The sequence below is a fragment of the Anguilla anguilla genome, chromosome 12 (assembly GCF_013347855.1).
Source record: "Anguilla anguilla isolate fAngAng1 chromosome 12, fAngAng1.pri, whole genome shotgun sequence".
NCBI classification, from domain to species: domain Eukaryota; kingdom Metazoa; phylum Chordata; class Actinopteri; order Anguilliformes; family Anguillidae; genus Anguilla; species Anguilla anguilla.
The window spans coordinates 629,872-653,414 of NC_049212.1; the positions used below are offsets into that span (position 1 = coordinate 629,872).

General features: G+C 42.7%; 1 protein-coding gene across 1 annotated transcript; it reads right to left on the minus strand.

Moving 5' to 3' along the window:
• Window positions 1-3,705: 3,705 nt before the first annotated feature.
• On the minus strand, window positions 3,706-8,635 carry LOC118210237 (adenosine receptor A2b-like). The gene is made up of 3 exons (XM_035386257.1): window positions 8,532-8,635; window positions 7,807-8,313; window positions 3,706-4,572 (listed from the first exon to the last, which is right to left on the minus strand). The coding sequence occupies exons 2-3, from the start codon at window positions 8,124-8,126 to the stop codon at window positions 3,882-3,884; spliced, it is 1,011 nt and encodes a 336-aa protein (XP_035242148.1). The 5' UTR covers window positions 8,127-8,313; window positions 8,532-8,635; the 3' UTR covers window positions 3,706-3,881.
• Window positions 8,636-23,543: the final 14,908 nt, after the last annotated feature.

The following is a 23,543-nucleotide window of genomic DNA, read 5'->3' on the forward strand; positions in this document are numbered from 1 at the left end:
GAGCTGGATATGCCACACTGGATTTCACACTCGTCCAAAACATGCATCAAGTTATGATTTTGATTATCCCTGAAATGTGGCTGAAATTTCACTGCAGTTTCACTCCAGTTGAAAAAAAAACAACTACAAGATAACCTCTGCCTTTTTGTTTTTGCACAAATACATTCCATCTGCATAAGATGCCCATGTAAACATCAATGCGTTTAAGAAAACACCACAAGGCCAGGCTCTTCATAAATGACATTCAATTGATCTTGCACACCATCCGGGACTACAGACTGCACATGAGGTCCATTCAACCAGTGAGTGGTCCTTATTTGGAATGGCATTTTTAAAAAACCAGACAGGAGAAACTTTACAGTTTTTTTCAATTGCTAACACACTAAAATGACACATAAAGCACAATTATTAAAACTGACACTCAGCAAAACCTCAGCTCAAGTCTCCAAACCTCTAAACACATTTTCTGCTTTGGACCCAATTTGCAATTCAACATGGCACTTTTTGCAACACATTGCACACAGTTCTCTACATAAGACACAGGAATCTGACATAAAGTCACTTGTTTGCCATTTCAAAACACAGCCATTCAAAATGCCACACCCATGGACCAACTGGCCAATACACGTGTCACCTGGCCAAACACTTCATTGCTTAATTGTTGTCTCATCAATCAGGATGTTAGCACTATAAAAAGAGCACAGGTGAGTACCTTTTTACAACAACAATGGAAGCCAACATAGCAGCGAGAGGAAGAGGAAGAGGAAGAGGAAGAGGGAGAGGTAGAGGTAGAGGGAGAGGAAGAGGGAGAGGGAGGGTGATGGTGAGGGTGAGGCTAGAGAGGACAAGGAAGAGTGAGAGGTAGGGGTAGAGCTGGAAGGGGAGGGGAAGGACGAGGACAAAGAAGAGGACACGGAAGAAAACAACTTTCTGATGAAATCCAGGCAACGTTAGTTGACCATGTTACAGTTTTGCTTACATGGTCAATTGCTTACACACTAAAATTAAAAGTAACACACAGTTAGTGAAACCTGACACTCAAGGACCAAAACCTCAGCCCAGATTTGCACAACTATAAGCATATTCTCAGCCTCACACTTTTTGCATAACACTGCACAGTGTTTTGCAAAACACTGAACACACTTCTCTACATTAGACACAGAAATCTAACATGATGTCACTTCTTTGCCATTTCAAGCCACTGCTTTTCAAAATACCACATCTATGAACCAATTGATCAAACACTTAGGTGCTTACAGTTTTTCTCAAATGTTTACACTAAAACTGGAACTACGCACACGATGGTGAAAACTTGAAGCTCATATGTCAACAACAAAGACTATTTCCACAAAACTCTAAGCACAATTCCTTTGTTTTCACTCAAATAGCAATTCTAAATCACATTTTTGCACAACTCTACACACAAAATCTCATTATTTAGCACAATTTTGATAATCAAGCCTTGTTTGTTCACATGGAAAACACTGGCCTTCAAATGCCAAACTCTAAGTACCAATTGGTCTCACTCACACCACACCTGCTCAAACTCAATTGGCTTAACTTTTCAATTATCTGTCAGAGCATAAAAGAGACCTCCGGTGACCTCTATTGTGTTGGAAAACAATGGAGCAACACGCAGCACAGAGAGGTAGAGGTAGAGGAGGAGGAGGAGGAGGAGGAGGAGGAGGAGGAAGAGGTGAAATACGTGCAACTTTGGTTGATCACGTATTTGTTTTTTGTTTTTTACAGCAGGCCTACAAACTACGATTTTTATTTTTGCAGTCTGCTGAACAAAGATTTATTTTACAGTAACAAATAAAGATTTGCTTTGTTACCTTTTTGAATTTGTTCATTGATTTCATATATGATAACAGATCATTACATCTATTGTCCAGACTGACACAGTCTAAGCATGTTCTCGTTTTGAGAAGACACAAATGTTATATATTTTGGCAAAACTCATAATTCACTGATAAGGAAAAAGGAAAAACACTTCTAACAATGTTCAGTGTGACTCATGATGGAACCTGGGTTGTGAGTGCAGCCCAACTGGACCTCATTGGCAGGAGAATACAGTAAATGTGCATTGTATCATACACAATAACAACAACACTCAAAGTGATAACAGTTCACACACTTTGCTGTACTGTACTGAATTGGAATTAGGTTTACCTAGCAAATGCACTATGTATATGATGATATATTTACTGAATTGTATGATGGCAACAGTCTTTATATTTACTGTAAAATTGCAGCCTATTTTGGGACCCCTCAAAAAGAAAAGGATAAAATATAAGCAATTTTTACACAATTTTATACACTTGAATATGTAAAATGACCTCATGAGGCCAGAACATATATACAGTATTTTGACGGTTGTGTTTTTAAATTTATCGCACCAGTGTGAAATCAATGCTCAATAAGACCTATTCATATGAGGCCTGTGTGAATCTTTTTTTCATGGAAAAAGTCAGTTTTGAGAAGAGAGAACATGGTTTTGAATGCATGAATGCATTTTGCAAGAGATTCGTGTAGTTTTGGCAAAAGGATAACTGTTGCTGTGCTTTGTGTGTAGAGTTTTGAGAAACTGAGCTATAGTTTCAGAAAACGTGTTTAAACAAGAAACGAGAAAAACTGTAAAAGTGTTTTAGATTGAGCACAGCAGTGTGTAACTGGTTCAAACAGAATCAGATAGTGTGAACCATGTGTGTGCCATACGTTGACAAAATTGGGTTTTTATAAATTATTGTATAGTTTTGAATGAAGTGTTTCATTTTGTAAAAGATCTGAGGTGATCTGGTACTTGTGTGTGTGGTTGTGTGAATTGTGTGTAGTGTTTTGACAAAATGAGCCCTGTTTTCAAAATCATGCTTAAGCAATCGTAAAAAACTGTAATGGGTTGACATGGGTTGACAATGAGAGAGGCTGGACAGAGAGTCCAGCCCAACTTGAGCCGATTTACTGTTGCCTCTGTTATCCAGACATTTAGACTTGAGCACACCTATTGATATTGCCTGTGATGTTGATGAGGTGCTGCTCGATGTCTAGCCAGGGGAGATATTGCCTGTGATGTTGATGCGGTGCTGCTGAAAGTTTTCTTTTCTGTTTACTGTATCGAATAGAGAGCATATTTTTTGTTCACACAACTGTAATGTATACTGTATATGCTGTGTATATGTTGCACTGATTTGTTGTGGAGAAAAATAAAAAGATTTGTTTCAACAGTACAATTTGTGTTCTGCACATATTTCTGTAGACTTGAACAATCTCTCTCTGCAGAAATCTCTTCATACAGAACAATTTTTTTATGACAAAGCCCAGCAAAGATGAAAGTGCTTTTGACTGAGCACAACAGTATGTAGTTGGATGGACAAAAATCTGGTAATATGAATGACGTGTGTGCCATTTGGTGCAAAAGTTTGATTTTGATAAGTGTTTATGTAGTTTGAATGCAGTGCTTCATTTTGCAGGATATATGAAGTGTTCCTGTGTTTTGTGAATTGTGTTAAGTGTTTTAAGAAAATGAGCGCTGTTTTCAAAAATGTGTGCTAGCAATTGAAAAAAACAGTAAAACGATGCAGGAAACTGAAGAAGTCGCCCCCTGCTGGGCCCTAGTGGAAGCAGGCGGGGTCTGTGCTGTGTGTGCCGCTGCCCCCTGCTGGGCCCTAGTGGAAGCAGGCGGGGTCTGTGCTGTGTGTGCCGCTGCCCCCTGCTGGGCCCTAGTGGAAGTAGGCGGGGTCTGTGCTGTGTGTGCCACTGCCCCCTGCTGGGTCCTAGTGGAAGCAGGCGGGGTCTGTGCTGTGTGTGCCGCTGCCCCCTGCTGGGCCCTAGTGGAAGCAGGCGGGGTCTGTGCTGTGTGTGCCGCTGCCCCCTGCTGGGCCCTAGTGGAAGCAGGCGGGGTCTGTGCTGTGTGTGCTGCTGGAGCCCGCGTACAGCTCGCCCCTCCTGCACTGGAAGTGCCGGAAGAGGATCCTGCGGAAGGTCTCCCTGAAGTCCTGGATGCGGTAGGCGTAGATGGCGGGGTTGACGGCCGAGTTGGCGTGGGAGAGGACGATGGCCATGTACATGACAGCCGGCGGCTTGTGCAGCCGGGCACAGAAGAGCGTCAGGCAGTTGAGCACGTGCACGGGCAGCCAGCAGAGGGCGAACAGGCCCACGATGATGGCGAGCGACTTGGCAGCGTGGACCTGGTGCTGCAGCAGGCTGGACGAGCTCGTGGCCCCCCCGGCCCCCCCGGCCCCCCCGCGCTTCAGCTCCATGCGCTGCAGCTGCGCGCGCGCCACACTGAAGATCTGCGCATACACCCCCAGCATCAGCAGCAGCGGCGGCAGCACGCAGGCCAGGAAATTGCAGTACACCATGTAGCGCATGTCCACCACGCTCTCGAAGTAGCAGGTCAGCCGGCAGCTCCGACTGCTGCCGTTCCCTGCGACACTCTCGTTGGCAGGCCCCTGGCAAACCAAATCTTTTTTGTTCCACCCCAGGAAGGGGATAAGCCCAATAATGAAAGACAGGACCCAGAGCAGGGCGATGATCTCGCGGGCTCGCCTCCCTGTCATCACTTCCTTATACCTGAAAAGAAGATTAAAAACATTTAGAAGCCAGGTCCTCTGACTGACATTTCCATGGTGATGGTGGGGAAGTGGGCTATTTTTACTTTGCCCCTCGCCCTACACTTTTGCATTCATAGCAGTTCATTCCTCACACAGCTGAACTGCCTACGACTTGAAATACCTCTGCTCCTCACATACAGATTTATTTATGAATCGCTCAACCAGTGAAATGAATCATTTGCCCACTTGCGTGAGCTGAATAAAACAGGAATGAAGCAGGCCTGAGAAACACTGAACACACAGAACCTTTAGTTTACTGCCCTGCCACCTCGTTCTGTTGTAATACGGGTAGCAGCCAGAGAGGCTGTAAATAAACCAGATACCTAAAAGCACAGGAACCCTTATCAGGGTTGCCAGCTCTCACCCTGTTGGTGTGAGACACGCGCTCTCAGGCTCTGTTTCATTCCCTTACGCTACCCAAGCACATCTCATGCCAAACGGAGGCAGTGCCACTATCGGCTCATCAGCTAGCACGACAAAGTCCAATGCTTTCAGCCTGTCTTCGACAGCACCCCCCCCCCCCCGTCGCAATCGCAACCACAACACACCCTCGATCCGGGATCACAACCACCCACCACCGCCTGAAAGTAATAAATCCTCTTAATCTATCTACTCTACTGCCAGCTGACCAGTTTGGCAACCCTGACTTCATCGACGCTCTGCATAGCTGTATAATGCAAAAATAATGCAAATATGTTCGTACTGTTCCTAGGTTGCACTGCAATAATAAAGGTTGTTTTTTATTATTATTAGTTGTAATTGCACAGGTTGTAGTTTGAATATTACAACACGAGCCTACCGATAAGGGCATTTTTTCAGACAATGCTTATTGTCTTTGTAATGCCAGATACTGATGTGGAATAACGCACAGCTGAAAACCACTTGTGCCACATTGCATAAAATATAAATATGGATAAATATAAATATGAATAGGCTCTGGTTTTAGATTGTGTATTAGTAATACAGTGTGCTGATGGTATGCACATTAAAGCAATCTCATATATTAGCCTATACACATTGTTATCAACTAGAGTTTGTATTGTTTATACTGTGACCCTTTTGTGTCTTCTAATTTCTCTGTTGCCATCTACTTACTAATGAGTTGCATGCTAATTTGAGTACTCAAGACTTCTGTGTATGAGGATATTCCTCATCAAACAGATGAAATATGTCGAGTTATTTAATGGAGGTCAATTTTAACATTTTATCTCAGCATTTGATGGTATGATATCTGAACTCAATGGCAACTGAAAGATAATCATTTGCGTTAATTGCAAGTTTGCCGATTTACAGCAAGCATGTCTCCACAGCCTCTCAAGGCCTAACTCGGTCCTGTTGACTTTTGATGGCAAACCAATGCAGAAGCGTATTGCATTAGCAGTGATATGCACCTTAATGCCCAACACTTACAGCCACATGTTTCCTTTCCTCTTTTACCTCTGACTGCCAGTCCAGGCTAAGGTCTCAAACGCAGACTGATAATCCTCTTACAAAGCCTCAGTCCCCCTCCACAGCTACATGCCCTTGTCTACTGTGTCCCTCAAAAGCTCCCCTCTTGGAACAAAATTTAGAGTAAATGGGTTTATAGACGGAGATGTTGTGTGAAATTTGCCATGTACATAATGAAGCAAACACATGCAGGTATGATTTTATAACAGGGAACAGATGAACACTGGTACATTATTACTGCCGTGCTCCAGTTCCAATTGTCCAGTTAAATGAATGTAAAAACTGCAGTTGCCAGGTAGTCTGCCTGCACTACCTTCTGAAGTGCTGCTGGCCTGGGCTCTCTCTCTCCTTTGAAGAACACTGCAGGGATGGGATAAGCCTAAAAATCCCAATACTAACACACTCTGGTTAAAGGCATCTAGGCTGCCTACTGCATTACAAGATAATAATAATAATAATAAATCAGTAAATCTGCATCACTTACATACTGGTTACATATCCAACTGCTTCTTCTTTCTATTCATGCAGACTATGCTCCAAACACTGGAAGTAACTTTTGAACTTCAAGAGCACGAAACCTAAGAGACCAGAAACTGACATTCCACCTTCTCTTGGCCGGTCATGTTAAATGCACACATGCTGAATATTTATGGCGGAGTCTTACTTTCACACTGAGGTAATACTCAAATTCTTTCCTTCAGAATAAATTACGGCATTTCTAAGCATTTTGCCATGATGTGGATCTTCTCTGCTCCTCTGCCAGAGGTAAAGAAAGGGTAAGAGTCCTGTTCTCTGATACATCAACTTGTAGGGGCTTATATTTTCAATCACAGTGATGTGACGTAACCTTTGTGTCATCTGATTTAACATGCTTGAAGATACAGTGTCAATATCATATTAAAGCTCTTTTTCATAAGGTAAAGTCTAAATGCGTCCAAGTCTTTTACAGTTTTAGCGTTTAAACACATGAGGCAGTATTGCTCAGTAATAATGACCCTACCAACACTTCAATCTGGACACCGTTTTCCTCTCATTTAAACCATTTGTACCATTTGTACTGTTTTCTATTTTCTCCTCTGTAATCTTTTTTCTTTATATGTTTTATGTACAGCGCATTGAGCTGCATCACTTGTATGAAATGTGCTCTATAAATAAAATTTGATTAATTGATTGATTGATTGATTAAACTTTTTACGATCATTTGCTCCCCACCGATTTTGCCGGCAATTACACATATTTTAAGTACCATGTCATGCCTTGCCAATTCAGTGGCTTGGATTCGGGTGTCAAAGTCTCCTTGGTAGAAATTATGCTTATTAGTGATTATTAATTCAAAAATGTAAAAAATGCCCAGGTCCGTAAGAGTCCAGAGAAGAAAATGACCCCTTCGTGGAATAGAAGAATACAATTTCTTCTGTGGTCACAGGTCAGATTTTAGTAATAGAGCGAAAAACAAACTGGAGCTAAACTGTAATTAACAAACAATCATTTGAAAGAACACTTTCCCACCGCAGCAAGTGTCATCATAACAAGGGATAAGAAAATGAGCGCTATCTTACAAAACAACATCTTTTTTGTCTTCTATGCTGACAAATTCAAAATTTGAATATGAGATTTCTGAAGAAAAAACTTTGCATGCCAACTATATAACCTTTGAATTACCCATATCATGTATCTCACTAATATATGATATTTACAGGAAAAGGCATAATTTCCGCTGATGTGGAGTAAAGAAAGCACTCACCTGAGCGGCATTTTAACTGCCAAGTACCGGTCAACGGCTACCGCAAGTAAACTAAAAATTGAGCTTTGGGTGAGCACCAGAACAAAACATGCTAAGAAAAGGCAACCGTAGAAGTCAGACTGCAGACCAATGCTGATTGTGATGGAAAAAGGGATGGCTAAACAACCAACCAGGATGTCTGCCACGGCTAAAGAAACCAAGAAATAATTCGTGGCGTTCTTCAGGGTCGTGTTGGTGGCAACGGCCCAGCAGACCAAAACATTCCCAGCGATTGATAAAACAGCAATAATCAATTCAATTACAACATACAACGTATCCATTTCAGAGGGTCACGCTGAGAGAAAAATATAAAATATTTTTTTAAAGAAACGTCCCTCTAGATTGCGCAGTTCCTTTGGAGCATCATTCAGTGAGAAACCCATAGAAATAAGTAAATTGAAAATAATTTACAGAAATCCAAAATTACATAATTTCCCAAACGATTCATTGAGTTCGGGGAACTGTCATCTGTAAAACAAGGACGAGAAGAGAACGTTAAAAGCATTACGCTGGCGTGGATAATAAAAGTATCTAACTGAATGAAAACATGTCAACGCTTAAAAACTGCTGTGCAAATCGATTAATTAATAATGTAGTGATTTTTTTACATGCCAAGAAACAGACCGCAAGGAATGAATTAGAGATTAAAGGGCACATTGGTTTACGTCTGTGAAGTTGGTTCTTACCTTAGTCAGAATGCAAGATCAACAGTTACACTTCTTCTCGTCGCTTGCAATACGCGTTCGTTTAACTGAGCACCATACGCCCGCTGCTAGCTGTTAGAATCTTTGCCTAACTGCTTGTACCACACGCTTAGTTTCCAGCCGCGAGTCAGGCAAAAAATAATATAAAACCACGCCCAGTGCTGTGTGTAATGGTGTGTAATTCCGTCCTATAGGACTACACAAATGCGACAAAAGCTTTGAAATGCAGTGCCCATCCCACAAGCCATTTCCCCTGTCCTGCTGATGCAAAAGAACGACCCAGTTTTTATTTGTAGGGAAATGGATGATCTCAAACTCTGTGTTTACATTTCATCCCCCGAGAGAAAGATTGAAAGTGATGGGCACCAGTTGAAATATAAACAGACTCGGAGGTCTGTCTGGAACAGCTACCACAACTAGTAAAACTGTAAGGTCTTATTGCGCCCCCATGCCCAATAGTTTAGAATACAGAACATCACAACATTCTGTTGTTATGTACAGTTAAAATCTAAAAGTTTTGGAACAGGGCTCTGTACTCCAACCCATGTAATTTGAAATAACACAATAAATAGACCTATGAGGTTAAAATGTCTGCAGACTGTCAGCTTCAATTTGAGTGTATTTACATCCATATCAGGTGATCCCCATATTTTAGGAGAGTAAAAGGAATTGGACAACTGGCTACCCTCTGCTAGGCTGTTTCTTGGACAGCTGTGTGTCTTTGCATCATTGCTTCATACACAAGAAAGCTGCTGACTGCTGAAGTGGATGACCAAAGAATACTTTCAACTGGGAAGAGAAACCGCATTTCAACTGACGATACTGAGCGAGAACGCTCTCAAGGATGCAGGCGTAGATGTGTCAGAGACTACCATGAAATGAAAACTACACCAGCATGACCTTTGAGGATTCACTACAAGATTTCCACTGGGAAGCCTCAAGGTGGAGAATGGTCAGGTTAGAGTTTGATAATAAATGTTCCTTTAGAAAAGAGGAAAACTGGTGACTTCTGGAACAAAGTCTTATGGACAGATGAGGCGAGCATTATCCTGTGCCACATAAAGAGGAAGATGTGGAGAAAGAAAGGAAACGCTTGTGATCCACAGCACTGCCCCTTGTCTGTGAAACATCACAGAGGCAGTGTTATGGCTTGGGCATGTATGGCTGCCACTGGACCTGGCTCACTCGTTTTTGTTGATGATGTGGCTGCTGAGAGAGCAAATAAGGAGTTTTTCAGACTCAAAAAACTGGAACGTTCTTGATAGGCTAAGTCAATCACACATCCTGAACCCAACTGAATTTCCCTCGCTGAAGACAAGACTGAAGGAAAAATGCAGCAGAAATAAATGGGTACAGGCCTGGCAGGGCATCACCAGGGAAGATACCCAGTGGGTCACAGATTTCAGGCAGTCATCCAATGCAAAGGATTTGTAACCAAATACTAAATATTTTACTTCAGATTATGTTAATTTGTCCCATTATTTCTGCTCCCCTAAAATGTGGGGACTTTGTATAAAAAGGGCTGTAATTCCTACAAGGATGACCCAATATGGATGTAATTACCCTCAAATTAAAACTGACAGTCGGCACTTTAACCTCATATCCATTGTTTTATTTCAAATCCAATGTGCTGGAGTACGAAAAAACAAACAAAAGTTGTATCACTGTCTGAATACTTTTACATTTAACTGCAGAAATGTGTGATTCAGTGACTGTGATGGCAGCTCTGTGTCTCTGCTGCAGCTCTAAGGTTTAATCTGAGCAGTGTGTACGTGCAGTTTGTTTTCTTCATGTCCGTGTGAGTATCCTCTGTGTGTTCAGCTTTCCTGCCACAGCGCTAAGATGCTCTGCCCAGGTTAATTAGCCTCTCTAATCTGTACCTGTGTGTGTGTGTACGTGCAAGCACATGCATATCTGTGTGTGTGTGCGTGCAAGCACATGCATATCTGTGTGTGTGTGTGTACGTGCAAGCACATGCATATCTGTGTGTGTGTGTGTACGTGCAAGCACATGCATATCTGTGTGTGTGACTGTGTATGTGCAAGCACATGCATATCTGTGCATGTGTGTGTGTGCGTGCATACATTTGTGTGTGTGTGTGTATGTGCAAACACATGCATATCTGTGTGTGTGCACATGTGTGTGCGTGCATGTGTGTGTGTGTGTACGTGCAAGCACATGCATATCTGTGTGTGTGACTGTGTATGTGCAAGCACATGCATATCTGTGCATGTGTGTGTGTGCGTGCATACATTTGTGTGTGTGTGTGTATGTGCAAACACATGCATATCTGTGTGTGTGCACGTGTGTGTGCGTGCATGTGTGTGTGTGTGTGTGTGCAAGCACATTCATATCTGTGTGTTACGTATGTGTGTGTGTTTATGTGTGTGTGTTACTTCACAAACAGATTGTCCAAGACAATATATGACCACTCAGTCTCAAAAAGGACACCTCTATGCGTAAAAACCAATTTTAAGGTTGTATATTCATTCCATATTTAGTCCCAGATATTGACAGTAGAATGACCTGGTATAATTCTAGAAAAATGTGTTGTATTTATTTCATTATTCAGTGAGCAGTGTTTTCCCTGCTGTATCGGCATATCTTAGGGCTATTGTTGGGTTTATCTTGTTGCTATTACGGAATACAAATTTTTAGTGGTGAAAATATTTTTATTACATTACAGTACATTACAGGCATTTGGCAGACGCTCTTATCCAGAGCGACGTACAACAAAGTGTATAACCATAACCAGGAACAAGTATGTTGAAAACCCTAGAGAGAAGTACCGGTCCAAATGCAGGGAACAACCGCATAGTTCAACTTGGACCCTGAAGATTAAACTGATTAACACTAACACAAACGAGAACAGCAACAACGCAGTCTATGCAAAAATACAAGCAGTAGTTAAGACAGGTGCATTTATGAATGCCTAGATAGACACTGTTGCCCAGTGTGTCATGCGTCGGGGGTGTAGTTGCAGATGAGACTGCAGGGAGGGGGTTCTTATTACATGAATGACCGGTGCTATAATGGTGGGGCTGCGAAACTCCATTTCCGGTATAGCTGTCGTGTATCGTCTACTTATAAAAGTAGAACACAGAGTTGGTGTTTTCAACTCATGGTTTAGTTACAGGAGCAATGAAGTTCAGAAATCTTGGCATGCCACTAGGGGGCTTTTGTGAAGGGGTTAACAATGGAAATCGGTACAATTGGACTGGGGCTGTCAGCAGTCACCTGGCACGTTCTCATCAAAATATTAATAATAAGTCCTCTAATTAGACAAAATGCTCAACATTCAGAGCTGATTGTTACGGGAGTGCCGCAGGGATCTGTACTGGGTCCTCTGCTGTTCTCCTTATACACCAGATCTCTTGGTTCAGTCATTAATTCACATGGCTTTTCCTATCATTGTTATGCAAATGACACGCAACTCTTCTTTTCTTCCCCCACCTCGGCCACACAGGTCAATGATAAGATCTCTTCCTGCCTGGCTGACATCTCCACCTGGATGGCCAGCCACCATCTGAAGCTCAACCTCAACAAAACTGAGCTGCTCTTCTTCCCGTATAAGACCTCCTTGCGTTGTGAACTCTCAATCACGGTTGATGGCACCACAGTGACTGCCTCTCACTCTGCCAAGAGCTTGGGGGTGGTCCTGGATGACCAACTGGACCTCAAGGAGCACATCAAGGCAACATCACGGTCCTGCAGATTCCTCCTGTACAACATCAGGAGGATTCGACCATACCTGACGACGCACTCCACCCAGCTGCTCGTCCAGGCTACGGTGACCTCTCGCCTTGATTACTGCAACTCTCTCCTTGCAAACCTGCCAGCTTGTGCCATACAGCCACTACAGATGATTCAGTATGCCGCTGCCCGGCTCATCTACAACCTCCCCAAATTCTCCCACGTCACTCCTCTGCTGCGATCACTTCACTGGCTACCAGTCGCTGCCAGGATCCGATTCAAAGCCCTGACCCTTGCCTACACTGCTGCCAACAGGACAGCCCCCATCTACTTGCAGGACATGACTCAATTCTATGTGCCTGCTCGACCACTCCGCTCTGCGGCAGCAGGGCGTCTTGTAACCCCTCCCACCCGCCCAAAGGGATCACAGAGATTCTCCACCCTAGCTCCCCAGTGGTGGAACGAACTCCCCGTCCCTCTCCGAACCTCCCCCTCACTATCCATCTTCCGCCGTGGCCTGAAGACTCATTTCTTCAGACTATACCTAGACTAACCACCACGACGCTGTATAAAAAAAATAAATAAAAAAGAATACCCTTTTTTCCTGTCACTTGTTACATGTTGCCCCATCTCTGCACTTCTTGGTAAATTGTATTTGTCCTAATATTGTAGCTTATTCTTCTGCCTAGTTGGCTTTGCAGATGTTAGACCAGGATAGTGTTCATTGTTCTCGGCTAGAAATAGCTGTACAAAATAAGTAAGTGTACCTTACTGAACCCGTGTTCAGCAGTTGTCTACGATCATGAAAATGCACTTTTGTACGTCGCTTTGGATAAAAGCGTCTGCCAAATGAATGTAATGTAATGTAATGATTGGTTCCTGCATATCTAGTGCTTTCAAGTCTTTCAACAGCATGGTGCAATTGCACATGTTGCACCAATGGCCTTATGTTCTGAAAGTATTTTCAAATAATTTGAGATTTGAAAGTAAGATTTGAAAGTAATTGCAAATACATGCAATCTCCTTTTTTGCAATTTAAATATGTATTTGACCCTGGTCTGCAGAGTGCGTGTGTGTCTGACCCTGCGTTCAGTGTGGAACACACACACACACACACACTGCATGTGTGTCTGACCCTGTGTTTAGTGTAGAACACATACACACACACACACAGATACACAGACACACACACACACACACACACACACACACACACACACATTGCATGTGTGTCTGACCCTGCGTTCAGTGTGGAACACATACACACACACACACACACACACACACACACACACACACACTGCATGTGTGTCTGACCCTGCGTTTAGTGTGGAACACACACACACACACACACACACACACAGACACACACACACACACACTGCATGTGTCTGACCCCGCGTTTAAATGATTCTCCCAATGCTCCAGCACAAAGGCAGAAACGAGTCAAATGTGAAATTTTGCAACTCAACACTTAAATATCCTGAGGAGAAAGTTTACATTGTGAAAAAAATGAACTATGCACCTATGAACATACAGCTGCTATTGTCAATGGTCCCATAAATTATTACATGACCTCACAGAAACAGGAACTGCAACTGAAAAGATTGATTTCTGAATAGGACTTTTTCTGGTCACTGTTTTTCAATAAAAAAAAAAAAAAAATTCTGACCTGAAACTGTCATATACAATTCAAAACCTCTCCTGTTATCTGGCTATAAATACAAAGGACCAGGGAGAGCTCCAAAGGTCACGCTTCCCAGCATCTCTATAGGAATGCTTTCCACCATGTGTGATTTACAGCACGACTGTCTGGGAAAGCTAATGCTAACATATATTTTATCATATATTTATGATATGTGAAACATTCATATTTACACACATATGTGTTTTTTGTGGTGCAGAATGATAATTTATCATTGGGAGATATCCACATTTCATACTGACAGGTGATGTACAGCCACTCAAGCCACAAGATCAGAGAGCAGTAAAAACTGCACAGGGTAAACATTTAACATAACTAATACAATTATGGAAAGTAAAAGTTTTTACTCTGCATTATACATGACAAATACTTATATTTTAAAAAATGTAATAGAAACACACCTGCAGAGAATGATGGGGGGACATGGAGTGAATGCTTTCCAAATTCACTCAAGTATGATAGTAAGGAAGGTATCCAACAACAAATCTTCAGCCTACCTGCTCAGCCAAATGTAAATAATTTAAAAGATAATCTAATTCAGTTTAGAGGAAGAGGAAAGGGGTTAAAACTTTAAAGTACGATATGCAGTGTAAGATGCAGATGTCTGGTTGATCAAAGAAGGCACACTACTATGAAGCACTGGCAGGCCGGCCTGTGGTGTTCTAAATATTACAAAAAAAGTGCACACAACATAACTGCATAGCCTATTAAATAGGCCCTATTTTCTGGGTTGCTCGCAGATGTAATTTTTTACGTATGCGCCACAAAGTTGATCTAAAATATATTTTATAAATGAGGCCCCAGATGTAGTAACCTAGTATGAAAGTTCACCGATGTCCTCTTCTACTGCCCGCTTGCGGAAAATAACGTGCAGGCCAGTTTAGAGGGAGCGTCACGTGCATATTGCGCCCGACAATAAGCAGCTTATTTTTGTGAATTATAGGCAAATTATATTCGAATATATTCAAACTCTAACGAATTACAAAAGCTAATATTCAAATACTCTTAGGATCCAACGTCTACCTCCATCAGGGGGAAGAGGAAGGCTTCTGAAGAACAAGAGCATGCTATTGTGAACATGGTCGTCGCTGACAATGGGATCAAGCTCAAAGAAATCCAGGCCAGAATTACAGACTACAACCTTGTCTTTGGCAATATTGCAAGCATCAGCCTGACAACAATTACTCAGACTCTGGCTTAACACAGAGTTCGAATGAAGCAATTGTACAAAGTTCCATTTGAAAGGAACAGTGAGCGCATCAAGGAACTCCGGCACCAATGTGTCCAGCTAAGGTTATCCAATACAGCAATTACTGTACTATAGTGAGTTTTACATTACAGTAACCTAAACTTGGGGTACAGAGTAGCACATACAGTAGGTATACAGTAAAGCATTTACACACACTGTGTTTGATTTCTTTCAGAGAGTCTTGGAGTTGGAGGCTAATCAGCGCAGACATGAGATGGTTTATGTCGAAGAGGGTGGGTTAAATCTCGCAAAAACACGTCGGCGGGGATGGAACATCATGGGGAAAAGGGCCACAGTTGACGTGCCGGGCCAGAGAGGGGCAAACATGACCGTGTGTGCAGCAATATCCAGCAATGGAGTGGTCCTGCACAGATGTGAAATTGGCCCCTACAACACAAAGCGCCTTCTCTTATTTTTAGAGGACCTGCACAGAAGCCTGGTGCCGGAGGCAGAAAGAGGACAGCTGGGAGACAACTTTGCCACATTTGTGATTACGTGGGACAATGTGGCATTCCAGTGTTCCCGTGTAATCACAGACTGGTTTGCCGCCCATCACAGGATGGTGTCCCTTTTCCTTGCTCCCTACTCCCCTTTCCTTAACCCCATCGAAGAGTTCTTTCAGCCTGGAGATGGAAAGTCTATGATCGTCGCCCCACACGACCAAACGACCCTCATCGAAGCAATGGATGCTGGATGCCGAGACATCACAGCAGAACACTGCCAGGGGTGGATATGCCACACCAAAAGATACTTTCCAAGGTGCTTAGCCATAGAAAATATCAGGAGTGATGTGGACGAGAACATGTGGCCAAATGCAGAAGACCGTGTAGATTAGAAAAGGACTGTGTATTTTTCTTTTTTTTCCTGTGCCTTTTTCTGTTTGTATATTTTACACTACTTTTACACATTGTAACTAGCAGCTATATTGCAGATTTTTGTTTATCTCTTGCAGTAATTTACTACTGCAGCAATTCTGTCACATTCCATTTTTCATATATATACATTCACACACATATAAAGTAATGCAGTTTCTGTAATACCATCTGCTGTTAGTATTTTGTATGTCATTGCACGGTGATTGAGTAAATGTGCCTGTGGGAAGAGAACATGTGCTAGTGTTTTGACAGAATTATTTGATTTGGAGACATGTTTGCAGTGTTTTGGGAGAGTTAGTATATTTTGTGTGTATGTGTGTCTGTGTGTTAGTGTATTCTTGCATTTTGAAAATTAATGTTGATGTTTAGTTTACAATGAGTGATTTTGAGCATAAAATTAACTGTTTTGCCAATTGTGTGTTGTAGGTTAGTTGGTGTGTTAAGAGTTTTGAAAATGTGACTACAGATTGGATAAAAAGGTCATAGCAATCGTACAAAACTGTAACATCAGTAGCCTAATTCAAATATATATATATATATATATATATATCATGTCAAAAAGACCAAAGCCCTCTGGTGCCCAGGGAAGAAAAAGAAGAGAAGAGGAGGAAAAACAGGAAAAAGACAGAGGTGATGTGATGAATGAAGGGTTTATCTATTGCATAGTAGTTACCGTTGGAGCAGAGTGTTACCAGCTTACTTTAGACGATAATAACGTTTGCTAATTTAATAAATAGCTGGAGTTAACGTCAGTTACTCCCACCTTAAATTCATTAAGGAAAGTTGGAAAGACTGTTCAGGTGTTTGGGGAATAACCTACAACATAATTTTGAGAAATACACTTTTACTTTTAAGTGCGCTGCACAAACCAAAACTGGAGGTTTCTATTTGGACCGTTGTTAAGCAAAAACCTCTGGTCGTTAAGTCTATGAAACCAACGATTCTATCAAGAAAAAAGTTCCTTCTTGTTTTATACCATACAATTAGCACCAATTTTGGTCATTTTTGTCATTACATTATTTAAGAAAACTACATGAAACCATAACTCAATCAAATGAATCTCCCTAGCTCTGTCTTGCTTTTTAAAATGTTACGGTCTCGCAGTGTAGACATTGAATTTTTCCAAGACACTCTGAAACCGGGTTTGAATCATAGACTGTATAAAAATAGGTTTGAATGCCAGTTAGCTTTATGTTTCGCTGTCACTTGTTACCTAGCCAATATTAAAATTCTGGGTTTTAGGTCAGAATGGTCTCACAGCATGCTTGTTATCCCAGCTATCTAGCTAAGTATTGAATTTTATTCAAAACAGCATTTACTATAAACGGAATTGTTCACCGATACGGATGAAAATGCATCCTGTAGCCATGAGTTAAATATGGAATGCCTATTCTACTGTCCAAATAACGGACGATTCAGTATTTTGCGGGATGGTTGGCATCCTTAAATGAAGCCAGTAACTAGAACCATGATTCAACATTGCCATTTATTGAGAAATTGGGCATTGAAGAGGGTAGGGGACGTAGCAACAATTCAAAATCGAAAGAATAATGTTGCTGTTTTAACTGCTTTAGAATACTGGATTTTGTAGCGCATTGATTTTAGAACTGTTAAAAGGCCGAGGTGTCCCTTTACTGAGAAATAATGCCCACCCTTGGACCAATCAGAATCGAGTATTCAGCCAAGTCGTTGTATAAGTCTAGTTAGCCAATGTTAGCCCTGCTTGTAATAGTCAATTAAAATGATTTTCCTTTTCCATCTCCTTTTGTAATTAATAGTTGTAAGCTGTTACGGTTGCTCTCAAGCCCCCGCAAACATAATGAAGCCAAAACCAAGGCTTCCCAAAAACAACCAATAACTTTATTCAACTACCCATAAGAGATACAAAAATAGCTGCAAAACACAAGATAAAATCAAGACCCAGCCGTGGTCGAGAGGTGAGGAGAAAAAGCTCTTGTCTCTTGAGAAGCCAACTCCAGGCTTCTTAAAAGGGCACCGCCACAGGTGCTCTCAATTAACTGTAACAAGACACACGCATGTGTCCAAACGGCCAGCGCCCCCACCTGAGGCGGAGGGACGTAACACCCCCACCACCAGCTGGAGACACCAGTCCCCAAAACAAAACAAAGTGAACAAGGGGAGACAAACAAGAAGAGACAGACAGAGAGAAATGCTGCAGGAACTCTACGCGCGCCGCACGCATGTCCTCGCCGCCGCAGGGTACTGTGTGTCTGCGAGCAGCGTCCTCGCCGCCGCAGGGTACTGTGTGTCTGCGAGCAGCGTCCTCGCCGCCGCAGGGTACTGTGTGTCTGCGAGCAGCGTCCTCGCCGCCGCAGGGTACTGTGTGTCTGCGAGCAGCGTCCTCGCCGCCGCAGGGTACTGTGTGTCTGCGAGCAGCGTCCTCGCCGCCGCAGGGTACTGTGTGTCTGCGCGCAGCGTCCTCGCCGCCGCAGGGTACTGTGAGCATGCACGCCGCAGGGAAGTCTAATTGTCCGTGTTGTCAGAAGTGGGATGGCAGATCCCGGACGAGCCCCCATTTTGCTACGGCTGGCTCGATTGGCCGCAACAAACAAAGTCCAGATGCACCAAAAACAAGACAGAAACTGATCTAAAAACAAACCCAGACATTTATTAATCTAAATTACAAACAAAAACACACAAAGTTCACAAACCCAGAGCTCTCCACACAAATCACAAGCCCCAAAAGAAAATCTCCCCTGCCTCATACTACTAGGCTTATATTGGGCCACAGGCAGGTGGAAGCAATCAGGCAATTAGGTAATTAAGCAACTACCTCCACCTGCACTACCCAGGCAAGCAGAGGCAGGGGACGTAACATAAGCCTTTGCATTTTCATTATTGATTAGTCTTATATGTATATGTGGAATTGACTGCGATGCAAGGGGCACCAGCCAAAATCTTGCCTAGGGCACCAAATTGGTCAGGGCTGGCTCTGAGCACTGGCATGATATTTGGTCAGAATAGCAGAATATTTATATTTTATGTTCATAGGGCCCGGTAGCATTCCAGTTTGTTTCAAGTTTATTTGGAGTTTGGTCAGTTGACTCTAATGAGAGATGTTCTTGAGGTGTTGTCTTGAAGCTGAATGATGGTGGTTTTATCGGTTCAGTGAGCTCCAGGACTAGTTGGCTGACAGGACTCTCTACCTCAGTGGTGTCAAACTCGTTGCCATGGAGGGCCGTGTGTATGCAAGTTTTCATTCCAACCAATTAATGCTGCCTTAATTGAGTCCAATTACTCATTCAGCCATATGCGTTTAACTGCATTGAAGCACAGAATATAAGAAAATTTTTATTTAGACAATGCGGGTCACCATAGACGTCGGGTCACCATTGTGCACAAACCTGCATCCCTAATTCAGCAAATAATTTAACTAATTATATAATCAAGATCTGAGGCTGGAATGAAAACCTGCATACACACGGCCCTCCATGGCAACGAGTTTGACACCACTGCTCTACCTCTTTCTTTACATTACATTACAGGCATTTAGCAGACGCTCTTATCCAGAGCGACTTACACAACTTTTTACATAGCACTTTACATTGTATCCATTTATACAGCTGGATATATACTGAAGCAATGCAGGTTAAATACCTTGCTCAAGGGTACAACGGCAGTGTCCTTACCCGGGAATCGAACCTGCGACCTTTCGGTTACAAGCGCAGTTCCTTACCCACTGTGCCACACTCCGTCCCTCAAGGTGGGGGGTGTGTTGAGTCACCTGGGTCCTGAATTAAGAGGCATCAGGCAGGGTCGCCCACCCTCAGGGTAATTATACAGCCTTGCCATCAAGCCTCTCTGGAAAAGGTGGTTGTCAATTTGTTTAAATGGAATTGGCTATTACCACAGCTGTCCTACAGGGGATGGGTCTTGGTTTCGAACAACCTGGCTGCCTCATTGTTGTAGCATAGACTTTTGGTCTTGGATCCAACTGATGATATAATTAATCAAATTCAGAAAAGACTGGTGAATTTTTTCTGGCCAGGGCAGCATTGGATGCGTGTGCCTGTTTTATATTTGCCAGTTCAGGAAGGAGAGCAGGGTCTGCTGGATGTCAGGAGCAGGATATCTGCGTTCTGACTGCAGGCAGCACAGAGACACTTCTACTGAGTTGACCTGACTTGGAAAAAATCGCATGCGCTCTCCTGCAGAAGGTGGAGGACCTATGATATGACTGACAGCTTCTTGTACTGTACCCTCAATACCTCGACAAAACCATTTCTATATGGACTTCACTGTGTGCCCAAGGCCATTTTCATGCTGAAACAGGAAAGGGGCTTCCCCAAATTGCTGGGGAAGCACAGAATAATCTAGAATGTGATTGTATTCTCTAGCATTGTAGATTTGCCTTCACTGGAACTACGGGGAGTAGTCCAAACCATGAAAAACAGCCCCAGACTAAGGGGTGTCCAGATACTTTTGGTCATACAGTGAATGTTAGTGATTTTTTTAACAATGAACCTATGTCAAAGTGCTGCAACAGAGGAACAAGAAAAACAAGAGAACTTCACTATTTATGTGGCAATTTCACACTGAGGTTGGACAAACACTGTCTCAAAGGGTTGCTGGTTCAAGTCACGGGTATTAGTGCTGTGGTGCCCTTTAGCAAGCTACTTATTCTGAATTGCTTTTGTAAATATCCAGTTATGCAAACTGACAATAATATGGCATTGCCGTCCATGCACAGTGGTATCTACTCCTTAAAGGGTATCTTTTTTAAGTACTACACTGACACCCTAAATCTATTGGAAAGGTCCAAAGGCTTGAAAGACTAATTTTTAGTTTGTAGGTAATTGGCAAGTGCTGGGTACTCTGTATTTTGTGGATAAATGAAGAGAGTAGATGGGCTGAATGGCCTGTTCATCAGTATGCTTTTTTATCTTTTAGGTGGATTGTAATCACATTATTATTGGTGACTTTGAATTGCAGAAACTGATGTTCTATTTGTTTTTAAGACTGTGGCAAACACACCTGCCACAGGCCACCGAAGTGGCTTTCCTTGGGGCCCTCCAGCACAGAGACACGGGGAGATGATGTTCCAACAGTCCAGGTTTATTTCCGAGGGTTTGGCAAGATGATAAGCCAAGTGAGCAGATCTTAAACACTGTCATGACAGAGAAGCTCCCCGTGTGAGTGGGGATGGCAGATTTAACCTGTGCGCAGTGATTACTTCACTACGCACAGGTGCAGCCACTCCTGTTCCCGGGTCCAATTAGCCTGGCCAATTATCTAATTCTTAACCAATTATCCAATTGGCCAGGTCTAATTAGCTTGACCCAGGGCAGGTGTGGCTGCTTAAACCAGCCATCCCCACACCACAAAGACAAAGCAGCTTTAATTTCAATTATTTATCAGTTCAGCACATGCCCTTATCACTTATTTGCACATAAATCCTTACCAAAGCAATTTGGGTTAAGTGCCTTGCTGAAGCATGCCACAGTATTGCATTAGCTGGGAGCTGAGCCTTTATACCATATTCATATTCACTTACAGCCGCTAAGATGTATTCTATCTACAACTGAACGGCAAGTTGCTTACTAGCTAGTGCTACCAGAGCCGATGCACTGGCATGTGTGTGATGGAATTCACATTTTGCCTTAACTTTTGTGCTGTCTTCATGTTGTCAGATATGTATATTGAGAGAGAGAGAGATAGAGAGAGAGAGAGAGAGAGAGAATATAACTGGATAGGGCAGACTTGTCCATGGTCCACAAAATATTAGTCTGCTTTGTCTGACCTGACTGTAAGTATGTCACATGTTTCACCAAACATATTCATGTTTGGTCTTGTTAGAAAGAGGGAAAAGTCATGAATATTTAAATAATAATAGTATAATGCTTAGCCCTGGTTCAACAACATAAGGTCCCTTTAATTAATAAGTAAATGTCAGCTTTTTTTTCATTTATGACAGTCGGTCCTTGTCATAAATGAAACTAGAAGAGGGTAATACTCTGGCAAGATCTAGCTTATCGATATCTCTCTCTTTACTGGTGTTTCAAATTAACATCTGGTTTAATGTCTTCTGTTTTGTAAATGATAATTAGTGAGCTTACATTCAATAATGAATGTATGATTTCAATTCATTATTCTATTGGATTGTCTTTCATTTAACAAAACAATTCAATTTTAAGACCCGATATGGAGTTTGTTTTCATTGTTGTTCTGCTTCACAGAGCAGAATCTATTTCTCCAGTCTAGTATTTACTGAAAAACACACATTACAATTTACTTAATTAATTAATTGCTGTAATTGATGTATGGTGATTAACTTTGAATATAACTTCTGATTTCATAACTGCAGGGTTAAAAAAGTCTCATAAGATGATGGCGTACCACTTCTTTTTCCCCCATTTTTTTAATATAAAAAGGGCAATGTTCCACTTTTATTATGGTAGGGTCACTCCGGAAAATAATAAAATTTGAAAAGTTCATGGGTTTTTCACTGCTGCTAAACTTGGAAAAGGATCATTTTTGACCCTGAGGACAGCACAAGGGTTAAATGGCTTGTCCTGTCTGATTCTGTGTTCTGAAGCAGCTCACACACCTATAAGTTCTGCATGCCCTCCATTCAGAAGCCTGTATCCAGACCCACTGCAATGCTGAACACCCCAGAGGACATTCGGCAGTTCCACTGAAGTGCTGGCATGACCTCTTCCCTAGAAAGGCTGCTGGCTTCCGGGCTTTAAACAGAAATGAGAATTCTCCGCCATAATGAATGTCTCGTAAGGAAGATACAGACACACACACACCCACAAATGCACATGAACACACACACCCACACACCCACAAATGCACATGAACACGCACACGCGTGCACACACACACACACCCACACACACACACACCCACAAATGCACATGAACACGCACACGCGTGCACACACACACACACACACACCCACAAATGCACATGAACACGCACACACGTACACACACACACACACACACACACACACACACACACAAATGCACATGAACACGCACAAGCGTGCACACACACACACACACCCACAAATGCACATGAACACGCACACGCGTGCACACACACACACCCACACCCACCCACAAATGCACATGAACACGCACACGCACATGCGTGCACACACACACACCCACAAATGCACATGAACACGCACACGCGTGCACACACACACACACCCACAAATGCACATGAACACGCACACGTGTGCACACACACACACACACACCCACAAATGCACATGAACACGCACACGTGTGCACACACACACACACACCCACAAATGCACATGAACACGCACACGCGTGCACACACACACACACACACACACACCCACAAATGCACATGAACACGCACATGCGTGCACACACACACACCCACAAATGCACATGAACACGCACACGCGTGCACACACACACACACACACCCACAAATGCACATGAACACGCACATGCGTGCACACACACACC